This window comes from Cotesia glomerata, linkage group LG8 (assembly GCF_020080835.1).
Source record: "Cotesia glomerata isolate CgM1 linkage group LG8, MPM_Cglom_v2.3, whole genome shotgun sequence".
NCBI classification, from domain to species: Eukaryota; Metazoa; Arthropoda; class Insecta; order Hymenoptera; family Braconidae; genus Cotesia; species Cotesia glomerata.
The window spans coordinates 4,136,328-4,154,576 of NC_058165.1; the positions used below are offsets into that span (position 1 = coordinate 4,136,328).

The 18,249-nt window shown below is 34.9% G+C and overlaps 1 protein-coding gene across 1 annotated transcript; it reads left to right on the forward strand.

Moving 5' to 3' along the window:
* Nucleotides 1-2,637: 2,637 nt before the first annotated feature.
* On the forward strand, nt 2,638-4,497 carry LOC123270845 (trichohyalin-like). The gene has a single exon (XM_044736989.1). The coding sequence runs from the start codon at nt 2,638-2,640 to the stop codon at nt 4,495-4,497; it is 1,860 nt and encodes a 619-aa protein (XP_044592924.1).
* The last annotated feature ends 13,752 nt before the right edge of the window (nt 4,498-18,249 follow it).

The window sequence follows — 18,249 nt, forward strand, 5'->3', positions numbered from 1 at the left end:
GCAGTCACTATAACTTCTTATGAATAAGAAAATTTTGGCTTAATAATTTTTGATATTTATAACCACAGTAGTGGTTTGGGTCCTTTTTAAATAAATTTATAAAATAATAGTGCTATCACAGGATCAATTACAAATAACTTAATGGACAAATGTGACCTAACAAATTTATAAAACCAACAAACTATTAAAAACTCCTCCAAAAACTTGCCACAAAAAATTGATTACTAAAAAATATATAAAACCACAAGGCACTAATTCTTATCAAGACTTTTCTTTTAATTTGGATGATACCAAATTAAATTACACAGAAAGAAAAATTTCTTGACTGGAGAACAATATTTTTGGCTCAAGAAAATTTTCGGGTGCCTGAAGGAAGACCGAAGTTGTGTTGGCCGAAGTCAAAATTTTTCTTTAAATTCTATTCTTGGTGGAAGTTATTTTTCCTCAATTCAAGTTATCATAAATACTTAATACAATAAATTTTTATATTTGATCAAGATTTTTAGATACTTTAGGGAAGCAGCGCCCATCTACTTCAGCTAAGAAAAAAATTTTCTCACCTTGAGAAAATTTTTCTCTTGAATATTTGATACCCATTTTATATTATTTTAGCGTGCAATTATACATATTGAATGGAAAAAAATGATGAAATATTATTGGATTTTCTCATTTGACATGTTAATCAATAATAATATTAATGAAAATTTACTTCTATCTTTATATTTAATTTTTTGGCTCACGAGAGAAATTTTCTCAAGACAAGAAAATTTACTTCTATCAAGAACTAAATTTTTTGGAGCAAGAGGCTGAATTTTCTCAAAACAACAAGATTTTCTTGAATTAAATAAATTTTCTTGGATCAAGTTACGTATTTCTTAAAGCAAGAGAATTAATTTTGTTTGAATAAGTGAAATTTCTTGTGTCGAAAAAAAAATTTTTTTTCGCTCAAGAAAATAATTAGAAAGAAAAATATTTTTTTGGCTCAAGTGAAACTTGTGAAGAAGGTATTAGGAGCGGGGAGGCGGAGGGGTGTCGTGAGCAACGAGAGACGGGGCTCATCGACGGACCGAGCGAGCCATCGCTACCACGACCGAGTCGACTGCCGTGCCACGGCATTTATGTATATACGTTTAATTTTTGTCATGAGTTTAATTATTTTATTTATAGTTAATTATTATTATTACTATTGTAACTATTATTATGTTTAATTGTTTAGTTAAAAGTATTAATGAAAGATTATTAATTTAATTAACGGTTAAAACGTCGTTTGAAATAATTGAAACAATTAATTTGACAAGTTTCGTTTACAACTTTATTATTTGTTTACGGCGATTATTATTAATAATAATAATCTGTATATGATTTTTTTGTTTACAATTATTTCTTTGATTTAAAATTATTTCAAAGGACGACTATTAGAAAAAGGAATTTAGTAGTTTGCCATCGCGCGATAGATGGCGTCGACTGTTCGCTCGCGATAAAATCGCCGAGCTGATAAAAGCGAAACCGCGACGTTATAATTTTTGTTCTTTCAAAGAACAAAAATTTACTATCTGAAATAATTAATTGATTAAAATATTTTGAATAAATTCGAAATATCCAATTAATTATTTTTCTAAGTCCCAGGAAATTAAATTAGTATGGGAAATAATTTTGGTAAAATAATTATGTTTGTATAAAATTATTTTTCGACGTTGAAATTATAGGAAAATGTAATTCGATTGAAATCGATGTAATCTGTTGAATCAATTGAATGAATCTGATATTTAATTTTGAAATATATTTAAAAACTTATAAATTTTCGGGGATTTCCGGAATTTCGACGGCAAGCGATAGGTGGCGATAATTCACCAATACTTTTCGCTTTTAGTAATAATTTTTGGGTTGATAAAGCCCAAAAATTATCCGCCGTTGGGCAACCTTTCTCTGGGTTTAATTTACTTGTCTGGAGACTTCTGGCCAAGGAAATTAAAAGAGGGTTCTCTACCTGGTGCGGACTACCACAGGTAAGTGAACTTATCTACCTACGAGTAAAGGCGACTCTCCACCTGGAGGCCTTCAGCCAAAAGGTGGCAACCAAGCCGACTAGGTGAGGGAGAGGTGGATTCTATTCACTCTTCCTTTGGGAATCGCGAATTAGGGCCTGCGGGGCGGCACTAGTCACCTGTCAGGAGCTGGGCAGCAGAGGGCCGACTGAAGGGGAATTAGCGACGCGTTTTGAAAGGTACAACGGGCGAATGATTTTACCAACGACGGTAATGGAAATTGTAAACGCCGTGTATGTATGGGTTTTATTTTGTTTAATCGCCGTTTTCTTTTGTAAAATGTTTAATGTTTTTGTTTATTGAAATAAAGAGGTTTTGTTTGTTAATATTAATTAAATTTCCGAGTTTGATTAATTTCGAAATTACCCTCGTTAGAATCCCGGACTCCGGCGAGCTTAAAATCGAGCCGGGGGTAAAAATGAGCCAGAAAGTACCCGTTACAAATTTTTATGGCGCTCGAACAGGGACAGGTTTTTGTTTTTGGTAACGAGGTACGAGTTTAGTAAACCGCGATGCGAACGGCTATTTCAAACGGAGGTCCAATAATCTTTTTCAATTGTTAAAGGTCGTGGAAATTTAATTGTTTTTTGAGATGGCTTCGCGGGCAACGACGGGTTCCCAAACGTGGCTTTGGTCGTTACGAAAAGCCGACGTTATCAAAGAGTTGGAAAAGTACAACGTGTCATTCGAATCGAGGGCGACTCTAACAGAGTTGCGAATCTTGTTGAGAGCCCAGTTGAATAAAACAAAGATCGCGAATGCGGGTCAAGAAGGCATATACGACCAACTATTAGACGATCTTGATCGGTCCGAGATCGAACTAGAAGTCATTGAGGAGGTAACTGTTTCGGACAAAGAACTACGGCCGATAGACGACGATGAGACTCAAGAAGACGCTCAATCGAGAGTAACCCGGGAACAAGAAGCTAGTGAAGCTGAGTTACGTCGGGAACTCGAGAACGAGGTTCGAGAGGAGTTGGAAAGGAAGGAAAGGGAGAAGATAGAGCGAGAGAACCGCGAAAAGCGCCGAGTCGAGCGCGAACGACGGGAACTCGAGGAACAAAGAGCACGAGAACAAGAAGTACGGGAGAGAGAAGCGCGTGAGCTGAAAGAAAGAGAAAAACCTGAGGCCCAGGATCGGGAGAAAAGAGAGCAGGAAGAGCGAGAGAAACGCGAACGGGAGGAACGCGAAGAAAGGGAAAGAGTAGAGCGAGAAACCCGCGAGAGGGAGGAACGAGAACTGCGAGAACGATTAAGACGCGAGATTACGGAACAAATAAGACAAGAGATCGATGCTAGAAGGCTACGCGACCCGGAAAACGGGAGACTGGAGTCAGAACAGGAGGTACAGGCGAGACGAGAACGAGAAATGAGACAAGAGCAAGAACGACGTGAACGCGAGCAAAGAGGACGAGAGGAGCGTGAGACTCGAGAACGTTTGAGACGAGAAATCACGGAACAAGTGCGACGCGAAATAGAATTAGAAAGACAAGCCAATCAGGCAGCGCAAAATCCGGGCATGATTGTACCGGCGGCATTGCCGAGAGAGAACGACGAATTCCGAACGAGAGACTTAGTGCGAAAGTGGGGCGTTACTTTCAACGGTGAGCGCGACGTCTTAGACTTCATCGAGCGTATCGACGAGCTGACCGAGAGTTACGGGTTCCAGAAGGACAAGCTAGTCCACTGCATTCCCATGCTTCTCCGCGAGAAAGCCATACACTGGTACCGAAACAACAAGAGAGACTGGGTGTCGTGGGAAGACTTCACGTCAGATTTAAAATCTTTTTTTCTGCCACCGGGCCGGGAGATCGAACTCGAAGAACAAATTAGAAACCGGGTGCAGAAGGAGACCGAGATAGCAAAAGAGTATGCGACCAGTCTACAGACACTTATGCGCCGACACGGCCAAATGACTCCGCAGGCCAAGTTAGCGCGATTGTATCAAAATTTGAGACCCGAATACCGTCGGTATATTAAGCGAACAGAGTTCACCAACGTTCCAGAGCTGTTGCGTCTGGCAGGCGAGTTTGAGCAACTTGTGGCTCAGGAAAACGGGCAACCGCAGACTAGTAATAAGCCTGCAGTCGGGAAAACTAACGCCGGGAAGCCGGCTACAGGAAAAACGACGAAACCAGCCTCGTCGTTAGAGATTTTAGAGTACGATTGGCGAGAGCATTGTTGGCGCTGTCGGCAGAAAGGTCACCGACAACCCCAATGCACGAACCAACGAGTTAAATTCTGCTCACGGTGCGGTAAAATGGGCACGTGGACCTACGATTGCTGCCCGTGGCGGGGAAACGCCGCGAGGGTCGACACCAGCTCCCAGAGTCGACCCGGAGACCGTCAAGACTCACAAATATCGGGAGCCAAGCCCCAGATGAACAAAAAGGACAACGCCGCGACAACAACCGCGTCGAATCCCAGCAGCAGTACAACCCCTCAGCAGTAAGAGTAGGAGATAAACGACCTTTCGCCAAAATCGAGCTTGGTGGAAGAGATATCCACGCGTTAATGGATACTGGCGCGACGGCATCTGTAATTTCGCCAGCTACATGGGCTTTTGTACAAAATAACGGGCTATTTACAAAGTATGACCCAACGCCGATACAAGGATCAAGTTTAGGAAGCCATGTAGTGCAAACTACCGGCACCGCATGGATCGCGATAACCGAGTCAGGCCAAGCTTACACGTTACCGTTTCATATTATTCCGTCGTATAGGAACGATATGCTCCTGGGAGTCGATAACCTGAGCAAAATGGGTTACCAGTTATTACGTAAGCAGGATACGTTCGAGTGTCATACCCTCGACGTCAAATACGATCTTGAGACCGCCCGACGAGAGATTAAAGCTTTACTCAAGCTCGATGAAGGAGTAAAAGGTCCAACTCGTTGCGCGACTCATAGAATTAAGTTAAAACCCGGCACGGAACCGATCAAATCACGTTATTATCCGAAAAATCCGAAAATGCAAAAGATTATGAACGATGAAGTAGACAAAATGCTCCAGGATGGCATCATAGAACCGTCTAGCAGTCCTTGGAGCTCGCCGATCGTGATGGTTCGAAAAAAAGACCAAAAATATCGCTTTTGCGTCGATCTGCGACAAGTAAATGATGTCTCCGAGAAGGATGCATTTCCGATTCCCCAGGTAAATGCTTCATTGGATAAATTGCGAGGATCTAAGTATAAAAGCGTGATTGACTTAAAGAGCGGGTATTGGCAAATACCACTGGACGACGAGAGTAAACCAATTACGGCCTTCACAATTCCTGGGCGAGGTTTATTTCAATTCCGCGTGATGCCTTTCGGGTTACATTCGGCACCCGCGACATTTCAACGAGCTATGCACGAAGTCTTAGGGGTCGATTTAGAACCTTACGTCGTAGTATATTTAGACGATATTATTGTACTCGGCGAAAGTCTCGAACACCACATGGAGACATTGCGAAAGGTGCTAGAACGTCTCAGAGCCGCGAATCTGAAGATTAATCACGAGAAAAGTCGTTTCCTGGAAACGTCAGTTATCTATCTCGGGCACGTTATCGACGAGCATGGGATTCACACGGACCCAGAAAAGGTGAAAGCAATCACCGAGATCGCTCCACCACGAACGACGAAAGAATTACGCCAGTTTTTGGGAATGGTTTCATGGTACCGACGATTCATCCCGAACTGTGCTGACCGAACTAAGCCACTCACTTCTTTACTCCAGAAAAAGAAACGTTGGAGATGGACAGAAGTAGAGCAAACGGCTTTCGACACTTTGAAAGATCATTTAAAATCCGCGCCGGTGTTAACTCCCCCGGATTTTAATAAGAGATTTACACTACAAACCGACACGAGTAACGAAGGACTTGGTGCGGTGTTGACGCAGGAAGACGACGGGAAAGAACAAGTTATCGCGTACGCAAGTCGAGGGATGAACAAAGCGGAGCGAAATTACTCCGTGACCGAGAAAGAGTGCCTAGCCGTCGTTTGGGCGATACAGAAAATGAGGCCGTATCTCGAGGGATATGAGTTTACGGTAATCACCGATCACCAATCGTTAAAATGGTTGCGTACGATGGAAAGCCCGAGCGGTAGAGTAGCTAGGTGGAATATGTATTTGCAGCAATACGATTTCAACGTCGTATACCGAAAGGGAAAATGGAACAAAGTGGCCGACGCTTTGTCACGTAGTCAACCGGAAAAGGCCGACATTGAAGAAGCCGATGACCACGAAGCCGAGCTCGTGATCGACGCGTTAATTTTAGGAGACTCGTGGTACGAACGAGTTAAAAAGGGCGTCGAAAACGATCCACAGAAGTATCCGGAATATTGTTTAAAGAACGATCTTTTATACCGACACGCGTATCACAGTCTCGATTACACGGATCGAGGAGACGTTTGGAAGTTATGCATCCCAGATGCAGGCAGACGACAAGTTCTGCACGAGAATCACGACGCTCCGACCGGTGGACACGGAGGTATTGCAAAGACCATCGCGAGGATCTCACGTAGTTATTATTGGCCAAAAATGCGCGCCGAGATTACCGAGTACGTCCGTCAATGTATCAAATGTCAGGAATTTAAGCCGTCACAGCAACCCCCGTCTGCTCCGATGGGTACTATACCGGCTACCAGACCCTGGGCGGTGGTATCAGCGGATATCATCGGCCCAAAACCTAGGTCGACCAGCGGAATGGCGTATATCGTGGTATTTCAAGATAAATACACGAAATGGATCGAGGCACACCCATTACGCCATCAGAAGGCCGATGCGATTAGTAAGGTCCTAAAAGATAAAGTTTTACTGCGCTTTGGGCGAGTCGACACGGTCATCACGGATAATGGAACCCCATTCGTAAGCAAAGAGTTCACTTCGCTATTACAAGGATTCCATATCCAACACGTGAAAACCCCACCATACTCACCTCAGTGCAACCCTGTAGAACGCACGAATCGCGTAATTGGGACAATGATTGCCCAATTCGTCGAAAAAAGTCAGAAAACGTGGGATAAACTGCTACCGGAATTGATGTTCGCGTATAACACGGCGAAACACGACGCAACGCAGTTCTCACCAGCGTATTTAAATTACGGACGCGAGATTATGCCTCCTTTATCAGAAAGGGCATTGAGTGACGAAGGAACACACGTGCAACACGACCCGCATAAGGCGGCGAAATCTTTAAAAGAGACGATGGAATTAGTAAATGTAAATCTAGCACAGGCATACGAGCGACAGGCTAAATACTACAATAAGAAACGAGGATCGTGGCAACCTGAAGTTGGAGACTTGGTGAGTCGTAGAGAACACCACTTGTCTTTCGCAGGAGACAACTTTTCAATAAAGTATGTTGAATGCCTACTAGTTTTAAGGACATTTTGAAAGTACACGCCACCACCATAATCGCAAGTCACGACGTTCGACGAGTTCGACAACGCTGCGAAAATGTTGGAGCTATTCGGCTCAGGTCAGTCCAGGTGACAGGTGGTTCAGACACGTAATCAGTCATCACCGACTATAGTATCGACGGGAACTACTGCTCACGACATGCTGGCCAAACTACAGGGCAGCTTGAGCCAGAAATAAAGAAGTAACAAGAAAAATACAAGACGAAAAGTGGCAAACGAAGTTCACCACTTTTCTTTTTAAAGAAAGAGGGGTGTGAAGAAGGTATTAGGAGCGGGGAGGCGGAGGGGTGTCGTGAGCAACGAGAGACGGGGCTCATCGACGGACCGAGCGAGCCATCGCTACCACGACCGAGTCGACTGCCGTGCCACGGCATTTATGTATATACGTTTAATTTTTGTCATGAGTTTAATTATTTTATTTATAGTTAATTATTATTATTACTATTGTAACTATTATTATGTTTAATTGTTTAGTTAAAAGTATTAATGAAAGATTATTAATTTAATTAACGGTTAAAACGTCGTTTGAAATAATTGAAACAATTAATTTGACAAGTTTCGTTTACAACTTTATTATTTGTTTACGGCGATTATTATTAATAATAATAATCTGTATATGATTTTTTTTTGTTTACAATTATTTCTTTGATTTAAAATTATTTCAAAGGACGACTATTAGAAAAAGGAATTTAGTAGTTTGCCATCGCGCGATAGATGGCGTCGACTGTTCGCTCGCGATAAAAATCGCCGAGCTGATAAAAGCGAAACCGCGACGTTATAATTTTTGTTCTTTCAAAGAACAAAAATTTACTTTATCTGAAATAATTAATTGATTAAAATATTTTGAATAAATTCGAAATATCCAATTAATTATTTTTCTAAGTCCCAGGAAATTAAATTAGTATGGGAAATAATTTTGGTAAAATAATTATGTTTGTATAAAATTATTTTTCGACGTTGAAATTATAGGAAAATGTAATTCGATTGAAATCGATGTAATCTGTTGAATCAATTGAATGAATCTGATATTTAATTTTGAAATATATTTAAAAAAACTTATAAATTTTCGGGGATTTCCCGAAGTTCGACGGCAAGCGATAGGTGGCGATAATTCACCAATACTTTTCGCTTTTAGTAATAATTTTTGGGTTGATAAAGCCCAAAAATTATCCGCCGTTGAGCAACCTTTCTCTGGGTTTAATTTACTTGTCTGGAGACTTCTGGCCAAGGAAATTAAAAGAGGGTTCTCTCTACCTGGTGCGGACTACCACAGGTAAGTGAACTTATCTACCTACGAGTAAAGGCGACTCTCCACCTGGAGGCCTTCAGCCAAAAGGTGGCAACCAAGCCGACTAGGTGAGGGAGAGGTGGATTCTATTCACTCTTCCTTTGGGAATCGCGAATTAGGGCCTGCGGGGCGGCACTAGTCACCTGTCAGGAGCTGGGCAGCAGAGGGCCGACTGAAGGGGAATTAGCGACGCGTTTTGAAAGGTACGACGGGCGAATGATTTTACCAACGACGGTAATGGAAATTGTAAACGCCGTGTATGTATGGGTTTTATTTTGTTTAATCGCCGTTTTCTTTTGTAAAATGTTTAATGTTTTTGTTTATTGAAATAAAGAGGTTTTGTTTGTTAATATTAATTAAATTTCCGAGTTTGATTAATTTCGAAATTACCCTCGTTAGAATCCCGGACTCCGGCGAGCTTAAAATCGAGCCGGGGGTAAAAATGAGCCAGAAAGTACCCGTTACAAACTTTTTTCTATGTACTTGTTGCAAGTTAATTTCTTTTTCTGTGTAAGATACTTTACCGGATTTTCAGAGCTGACCAAAAGAGTGAATTAATTGAAGCTCATTTTATTGCTAATATATGGATTGCACTGAGAAAAAAAATTTATTTTGAAAAAAATGTGCAATGTTATAATTAGAAATAAATTTGTTAAAAGTGATGAAATTTTTGACCTGAGTGAGGAGAATCACGCCAGAAGTAGAGTATAATACATCTACACGCAAGTTAACTCATCAATTGGCCTGTTTGATATTTTTGGGTCACGGCACACTTCTTATTTACCCTACTAAAATATAAAGAAGTAATAAACTTGGAAAGTGTTTATTCAGATACTCAACATGTTCGTAGTTGAAAAATTCTTCTTTGTACAAATCTTATCATTTTTTTTATTTCTGATACAATTTTTAACTTTTAAAAATCCGGCAATTTTAGTAAATACTATTTTTTTGACCAAATATAGCTAAAAATTAATTTCTTATCAACACACTATTAATTTTTTTTTAATAAATTTTTTTCTGAGTGCAATTTTTCTATTATTTTAGGTACGAAAAATTTTAATAAAATTTTTATGGACAATTCTAGATAATTTTAGAATAAAAAATTAACTTTTGGCGCTTCGATATGTTCTGAAAAAATTTTTATAAAATTTTAATAAACATAAAAAAAATTGAAATAATTTAAAGATTCAATTAATCAAAAAAAAATTCAATTTTATGTAAAATATGTTGCTAAAAAAATTTTTAAACAGTGACTAAAATTTTGATTATTTAATTCAACATAATTCTCGATCATATATTTAAGCAAAAAAAAAATAGTACAACACATATGATTATAATATGAGAATATGAGCTATCTAAGGTCGCATCGATCAATTCAAGATTCGTGGAGGCGTTAACATTTCCGGTTTATGGTTTATACCTATAAGCGTGGCCCTCGCGTGCCTCTCTTTTGTCTCTTAATAAGCACGCCGTACTAATAATATATACTGTTGAGTTGTAATTCTTCAATGGTTTTATTTCTTTATGATTATTGCAGGCCCTCAAAGTAAAGAGACATTTATACAATTTAAATTAGTGCAAGGTAAGTAGAGAAGACCCTTCTTTACCTTTCCTTCTCAAGTTTTATAGCTCTGAGACGATCTTTTAAAGTTATTCAAAAAGTTTTAGGCGTGTGGCCCTTCTATTCTATGAAGCCTGTACATATACAGGGCGTAAGGACAATATAAAACTTAAGTTTTCAGGTACTGCGAGGTACACGTGCCGTTTATTGAGCATAAATTTTATTTTTATTTCGAGTTGTCATTGAAAAAACGATAAAAATTTTTATCCAATTGATGATGGAGTAAAAAAAAATAAGGAACATTTTTTTTAAATAATAGATAGAAAATAAATAAACTTTTTTTTCATAATACAAAAAAAAATTAATTTTATATGATTCAATAAAATTATGAATTTTTGTCGGGAAATAATTTTTTTACACGCCTCATAGCGCGAAGCGGTTGAGGTAGTGCTTTACTCCCGACACGTCAAGGTCAAGCAATTTTGTGATCTTCAAATGCCTCTAACTTAACGATATTGCACTTATACAATAATATGAGTAGACGTACATCGAGAAAACACTCTAATTAATCCATCTTATAATTTATAAAAATAATTTTGTGTTGGTACTTTGAAAAAAAAACGTTTTGAAAAAAATTTTACGTGGACGTCCGGATGTCTGTGCGCTGACTTTGTATGTAAACACGATAACTCCCGAAAAAATTGATTTATCGAGACCGGGCATCTTTTATTAGTTCCAGAATTCGATTAACTGGTGCCGTATTTCATATCAGTAGCCTAGTTGAAGTAGTTTTTTTTTAAATGAATTTTTATTAAAATTCACTATGATACACACGTACAAAAACATAATAACTTTTCTTATTTCTCTCACTTGAAAACTATGGCACCACTTATTCAAATTAAAATTAGATCAACCAATCATATTACTAGATTTTGCATGCCTCATAGCGCGAAGCAGTTGAGGTAGTGCTTTACTCCCGACACGTCAAGGTCAAGCAATTTCGTGATCTTCAAATGCCTCTATCACAACCATATTGCACTTATACAATAATATGAGTAGACGTACATCGAGAAAACACTTTAATTAATCCATCTTATAGTTTATAAAAATAATTTTGTGTTGGTACTTTGAAAAAAAAACGTTTCGAAAAAAATTTTACGTGGACGTCCGGATGTCTGTGCGCTGACTTTGTATGTAAACACGATAACTCCCGAAAAAATTGATTTATCGAGACCGGGCATCTTTTATTAGTTCCAGAATTCGATTAACTGGTGCCGTATTTCATATCAGTAGCCTAGTTGAAGTAGTTTTTTTTTAAATGAATTTTTATTAAAATTCACTATGATACACACGTACAAAAACATAATAACTTTTCTTATTTCTCTCACTTGAAAACTATGGCGCCACTTATTCAAATTAAAATTAGATCAACCAATCATATTACTAGATTTTGCATGCCTCATAGCGCGAAGCGGTTGAGGTAGTGCTTTACTCCCGACACGTCAAGGTCAAGCAATTTCATGATCTTCAAAAGCCTCTATCACAACCATATTGCACTTATACAATAATAAGAGTAAACGTACATCGAGAAAACACTTTAATTAATCCATCTTATAGTTTAAAAATAATTTTGTGTTGGTACTTTGAAAAAAAAACTTTTCGAAAAAAATTTTACGTGGACGTCCGGATGTCTGTGCGCTGACTTTGTATGTAAACACGATAACTCCGAAAAAAATTGATTTATCGAGACCGGGCTTCTTTTATTAGTTCCAGAATTCGATTAACTGGTACCGTATTTCATATCAGTAGCCTAGTTGAAGTAGTTTTTTTTTAAATGAATTTTTATTAAAATTCACTATGATACACACGTACAAAAACATAAAAACTTTTCTTATTTCTCTCACGTGAAAACTATGGCGCCACTTATTCAAATTAAAATTAGATCAACCAATCATATTACTAGATTTTTTAGACTGCGCGCGCATATGACAAGAAAAATGAGCGCCAATAATTCAAAAAAAATTATAAAATACTCTGTAAGAAATTACTTAATTATTTTTTTTTCTTTTAAAAATCAATTATACAATTTATTTTTTTATTAAAAAATAATTATGAGACACTTTTAAATTTGCCAAATTTTTTTTTTCTTTTTCAAGAGAATTGCGTATAATTTATTATTCATATAAGTAACGGAAGTAGGAAGATGTTGCGCAAAATTAATAAAAGAAAAAAATATTTCTACTTATACACATATGTGTTCTGAGGAGATAAAAAGAGAAACAAACTTGTCGGCCCTGAATTATAACGATGGATTCACACAAGGGAACGGGAGTGCTCTTTGTTATTCTCTATACGGCCTAGAAACCTCATTTCATGGCACTATAGTTACGTCGATGTGAGAGTGTCTTACGAGAGAAAGTAATATGGCTGGAAAAGTGAAAGCCACTTCCGGGGTAACCGCCCGGATTTTATTAAATTTACATTGCCAATAAATATAAATAAACAATAACAACTAAGGCTGATTGTATCATTTCAACATTGAGAAATGTATACATACGCTTTGAAAAGTGTAAGAGATGTTAAAGATAAAAAGATTGGGTATATATACACATACACTGAAAAAGTAGAACAGGGCCAATAGCCTAGTGACTCCTCATGGCATACATTTGCCTTTCGAATGAAAGTGAAAATCATCTTTGTGTGTCAAAATTTAATAACCAAGGGTATTGCCAGAATTCAAAGTGTTGCTCCCTCACCTCCTATCCTTATCTCCTTCTCAATATCCCCTCCCAAAATATTCGATGTTGTTTTTAAGAGCATAAATTTTTACATCACATTATTTATATTGGATAACTTTATAAGTTCAAAAATTGATATTACTGGTGAAAGAAATTATTTAATAATTATTGTTTGTTTAATTTTTGTAAATGACAAGATCTAATAAATGTAACCGGCAATTCAATCATATATATTATAAGCTATGGAATTTTTTTATAGATTAAGAAAGTTCTGTCATAAATGAGAACAAGAAAATCTATTTTTTTAATTTGCGCAAGAAATCTATATTATTATGAAAATAAGATAAATTTTGTGTCCAGGATAGTGATAAGACAAAATCGGTTTTTTTTAGCGAAATTTAGAGTCATTAAAAAGGTCTTAACTTGAATTTGTGCGTTTTCAAGATTTTATATCATTCTTACAGATAGTCAATTTATTATGATAAGTATTTAGGCTGCATTCAAAAATGCTCTATATCTAGGTACATTATTAAGAAATGAGCTTGTATCTTGTGAACTATTGACATTTTTAAAGACATAAGCTCACTCCGATATTACACTCATCGAAACCTTTCATTTGAGTACCCACATCATTTTCCCATATATTTATATATATTATATATATGTCTATATGAAAAATATATCAAAATGCATGTGAGTACTCAAATGAGAGCTCTTGATGAGTGTAACATCACGATTAGCTTACATCTTTAAAAATATCAATAATTAAGAAACTACCTTGTATTTTGTGCACGATTGACATTTTTAAAGATATAAGCTCATCCCGACATTACACTCATCAAGACCTTTCATTTGAGTACCTACATCAATTTTTCATATATTTATATATATTCTATATATGTATATATGAAAAAAATATAAAAATTCATGTGAGTACTCAAATAAAAGCTCTCGAAGAGTGTATTGTCCGAGTGAGCTTATATCTTTAAAAATGTTAATAATTCAGAAGATACAAGGTCATTTCTTAATTATTGATATTTTTAAAGATATAAGCTCATCCTGATGTTACACTCATCAAGACCTTGAATTTGAGTACCCACATCAATTTTCGATTATATATATATATATATATATATATATACAGAAAAAAAAATTTCTTGACTGGAGAATAAAATTCTTGGCTCAAGTAAATTTCCGGGTGCCCGAAAAAAGACCGAAGTTGTCTTGGCCGAAGTAAAAATTGTTCTTGAAATTCTATTCTTGGTGGAAGTAATTTTTCTTAATTCAAATTATCATAAATACTTGATACAATCAATTTTTATATTGGATCAAGATTTTTAGATACTTCAGGGAAGTAGCGCCACCTACTTCAGTTGAAAAAAAAATTTTCTCACCTCGAGAAAATTTTTCTCTTGAATATTTGATACCCATTTTAGATTATTTTAGCACGCAATTATACATATTGAATGAAAGAAAATAGTTCAATATTATTTGATCTTCCCATTTGACATGTTTGTCAATAAAAATATTAATGAAAATTTATTATCGAGATATTTAATTTTTTGGAGCAAGAGAAAAATTTTCTCAAGACAAGAAAATTTACTTCTGTCAAGAACTTAATTTTTTGGAGCAAGAGAAAAATTTTCTCAAAACAAGAAAATGTTCTTGATTCAAATAAATTGCCTTGGATCAAGATACGTATTTCTTGAAGCAAGAGAATTAATTTTGTTGAGATAAGTGAAATTTCTTGTGTCAAAAAAAAAATTTTTTTTCGCCCAAGAAAATAATTAGCAAGAAAAATATTTTCTTGGTTCAAGTGAACCATTCTTTCTGTGTATATATATGAAAAATATATAAAAATGCATGTGAGTACTCAAATGAAAGCTCTTGATGAGTGTAACATCGGGATGAGCTTATATCTCCAAAAACGACAATTTTTAAGAAAGTATAGGGCAATTTAACAAAAGTAATTATTTAATAAAACAAAATATTAGTTATTTATAGTTTACAAATCACGGCAGTAACAAATTACGGCAGAAACAACTTGAAAACTTTTCTAAAACATATTACTGGTCTATATTTGATCTGAGATAAGAAAGTTTCGAAAATCTGTTCCCATTTCTGCTCCCATTGAGATGAAGAAATATTATTTTTTATGTAGACATGATAATTATCATAATAATTATAATTAAAAAGAGATTATAGGTTGGCTAAAATGAGTCATACACATAATATTACTTTTTTTTATATATATGACTACTCTGTTTAAGTAATTTCGTAAACTATTTAATCAGTACGAGAATTGAATCAATTATAGACCATAATAATTTTATTTACATATTTCTGACAATACGACATGTCATGTATTTTTTTATCTCTTTATTGGCGCTTATTATTTATCGTGATTCATGAATTAAACAGATATATTTTAGAAGATAAAGTTGAGCTCATAGTTATAATTATGATTATTTTAATCATAATAAAGATTTAGTTGTCACCAGATTTATCGCAATATTAGCTTTTTTTTCAGTTATTCTACTGAATAATCTAATGAATGTTTCATAAATATAAAACTCCTCTTTGAAAACATTGTTCAATAGACAACTTGCGAATTTTTGAAGAAAGTTACTGTGCATCAATAAAAGGATTTAGTTCTATTTAATAAAATTTTGTAATAGTTGCTAAATAATTTATTAAAGCCCATTTATTTCCACCAAATAAATATTTACACAGAAAAAAAGGTTCACTTGAGCCAAGAAAATATTTTTCTTCCTAATTATTTTCTTGAGCGAAAAAAAAAATTTTTTTTGAGACAAGAAATTTCACTTATTCCAAAAATAACAAAATTAATTCTCTTGCTTTAAGAAATACGTATCTTGATCCAAGAAAATTAATTCAAGTCAAGAAAATCTTGTTGTTTTAAGAAAATTCAGCTTCTTGCTCCAAAAAATTTAGTTCTTGATAAAAGTAAATTTTCTTGTCTTGAGAAAATTTCTCTCTTGCTCCAAAAAATTAAATATAAAGATAGAAGTAAATTTTAATTAATATTTTTATTGATTAACATGTCAATTGGGAAGATTAAATAATATTTCATCATTTTTTTTCATTCAATATGTATATTTGCACGCTAAAATAATTTAAAATGGGTATCAAATATTCAAGAGAAAAATTTTCTCAAGGTGAGAAAATTTTTTTCTCAGCTGAAGTAGGTGGCACTGCTTCCCTAAAGTATCTAAAACTCTTGATCAAATATAAAAATTTATTGTATCAAGTATTTATGATAATTTGAATTAAGAAAAAAAGACTTCCATCAAGAATAGAATTTAAAGAAAAATTTTTACTTCGGCCAACATAACTTCGGTCTTCCTTCAGGCACGCGAAAATTTTCTTGAGTCAAGAATTTTGTTCTCCAGTCAAGAAATTTTTCTTTCTGTGTAGTAGTATTTAACAAATGATTTATTGCTACTCAATAAATTGTTTATTGGTATTAAAAAAATTCATTTATTAACTAATTTCAGCGTACAAACTAATTTTTTCACTCAAAATAAATCAAAACAATTAAAACAAATAATTTTAAGTAAAAATAAAAGATATTATAAAGAAAAGAATCTCATTAAATTATAATTTTTTATTTGAGACATTTAAAAAAATTTCAATTTTGTTGATTTTCCTTAGAGATTTAAAAGCATGATATTTTTATAGAAAATACTAAATTCCCATAATGGTAAAAAAGTATTTTTTATCTACGTAACTCCCGGAGTTTTACAAATTCCTGTTACGGTTAAATTAAAAAGGTCATTCTTACGAGAATTTTTAAGGTTTTTGGTTTTGTTGTCGGAAGTAATGAGTAATGAGGGTAGTGTAACAAAAGGAAAATTTTCGAGTTTTCACTTTACGGCTAGAGTCGATTATAGCTTTAGAAATCCAGCTAGACCTCCTGAAGATAATTTTTTCCGGGTGAAAAAAAAAAAAACCTAACTAACGTGGTGGTATACTTGCGATTTCACATGCGGCCACTCTCACTGTAACTTTTGCCACTTTCTAAAGATGGCAGTGAGTCTGGTCGAGAGTCTAGAGTCTAGAGTATAGTCTGGAGCCCATAGAACCTGACAATACAGATATAGAAGGGGTCAATTGTCAAGTTTAGTTAAAAGAATCAGGTAAAATATTAGCTCGTTACTCATCATGCTCCTTTCTTAAGTATTCTACACAATAGAATCGGTAAAAGTAGTTCAGAGCGTCACATCGTAAATTTGTAACATTTTCGCCATTGTTTTCTTTATTTTAACCGACAAATGCATAACTCTTTATTCTTAAATTTAAATGCCTAACCTTTTCCAAGAGTTACAAACTGATTTACAATTTTACAATTGGTTTCTAGTGACAAATAGGGTAAGGGTGATGTTTTGAGTTAAACGTAAATAAATGACAGAAATGAATGTTTGAAGGGCGTACTCGAGAAATATTATTCTTTGTTATATATTATTAAACTTATAATCACCCTAATTTCTTTGTACATGAGTTCTTAGAAGGCGTCAAAATTATTGGGGTAAATAAGTCATACGTTTTAATTGTTTTTCAATAATAATAATTTAATCTTCTTATAAGTTAATAATAGTTTGATTTATTTATAACTATCTAATGCACTGAAAGAAAAAAATTACTGTTTAAAAAAATAGGCTTTGTTGTAATTAAAAATTTTATTTATTAACTAAAGGGGCATTCCATAGTGACTGGTGAGACATTTGACTCTGGAATTCTACACGGAAAAAAGTAAACTGTAATAAATAACAGTCGATTTACAATAAGTAATGATCAACTGCTAAAAATTACCATTTCAAACAGTAAAATTCGTGATTTTACTGTTCACTTTATAATATTTACCATTTGAACGTCACAATTTACTCTTTACATGGAAGAAAATACTATTTCAAACAGTAATATTCGCTATGTAAATATCTAAAATGTTAAAGTATAATAATTAAGAATTCAGACTTTGATATTTATCATTTCGTACCTAAAAAATGATCTTATGATATTTAAAAAATATAAAATAAAGTTACTAAATTTCTAATACAAGCAACGTCAATATTTACAAAGTAAAATGGTAAATTTTAAACGCAACGCTAAAAATCAAACTGTAATTATTGACTTACTTGAACTGGTAAAATGTATATTTTAAAAGTATAATTTTTACTGTTTCAAATGTTAATTT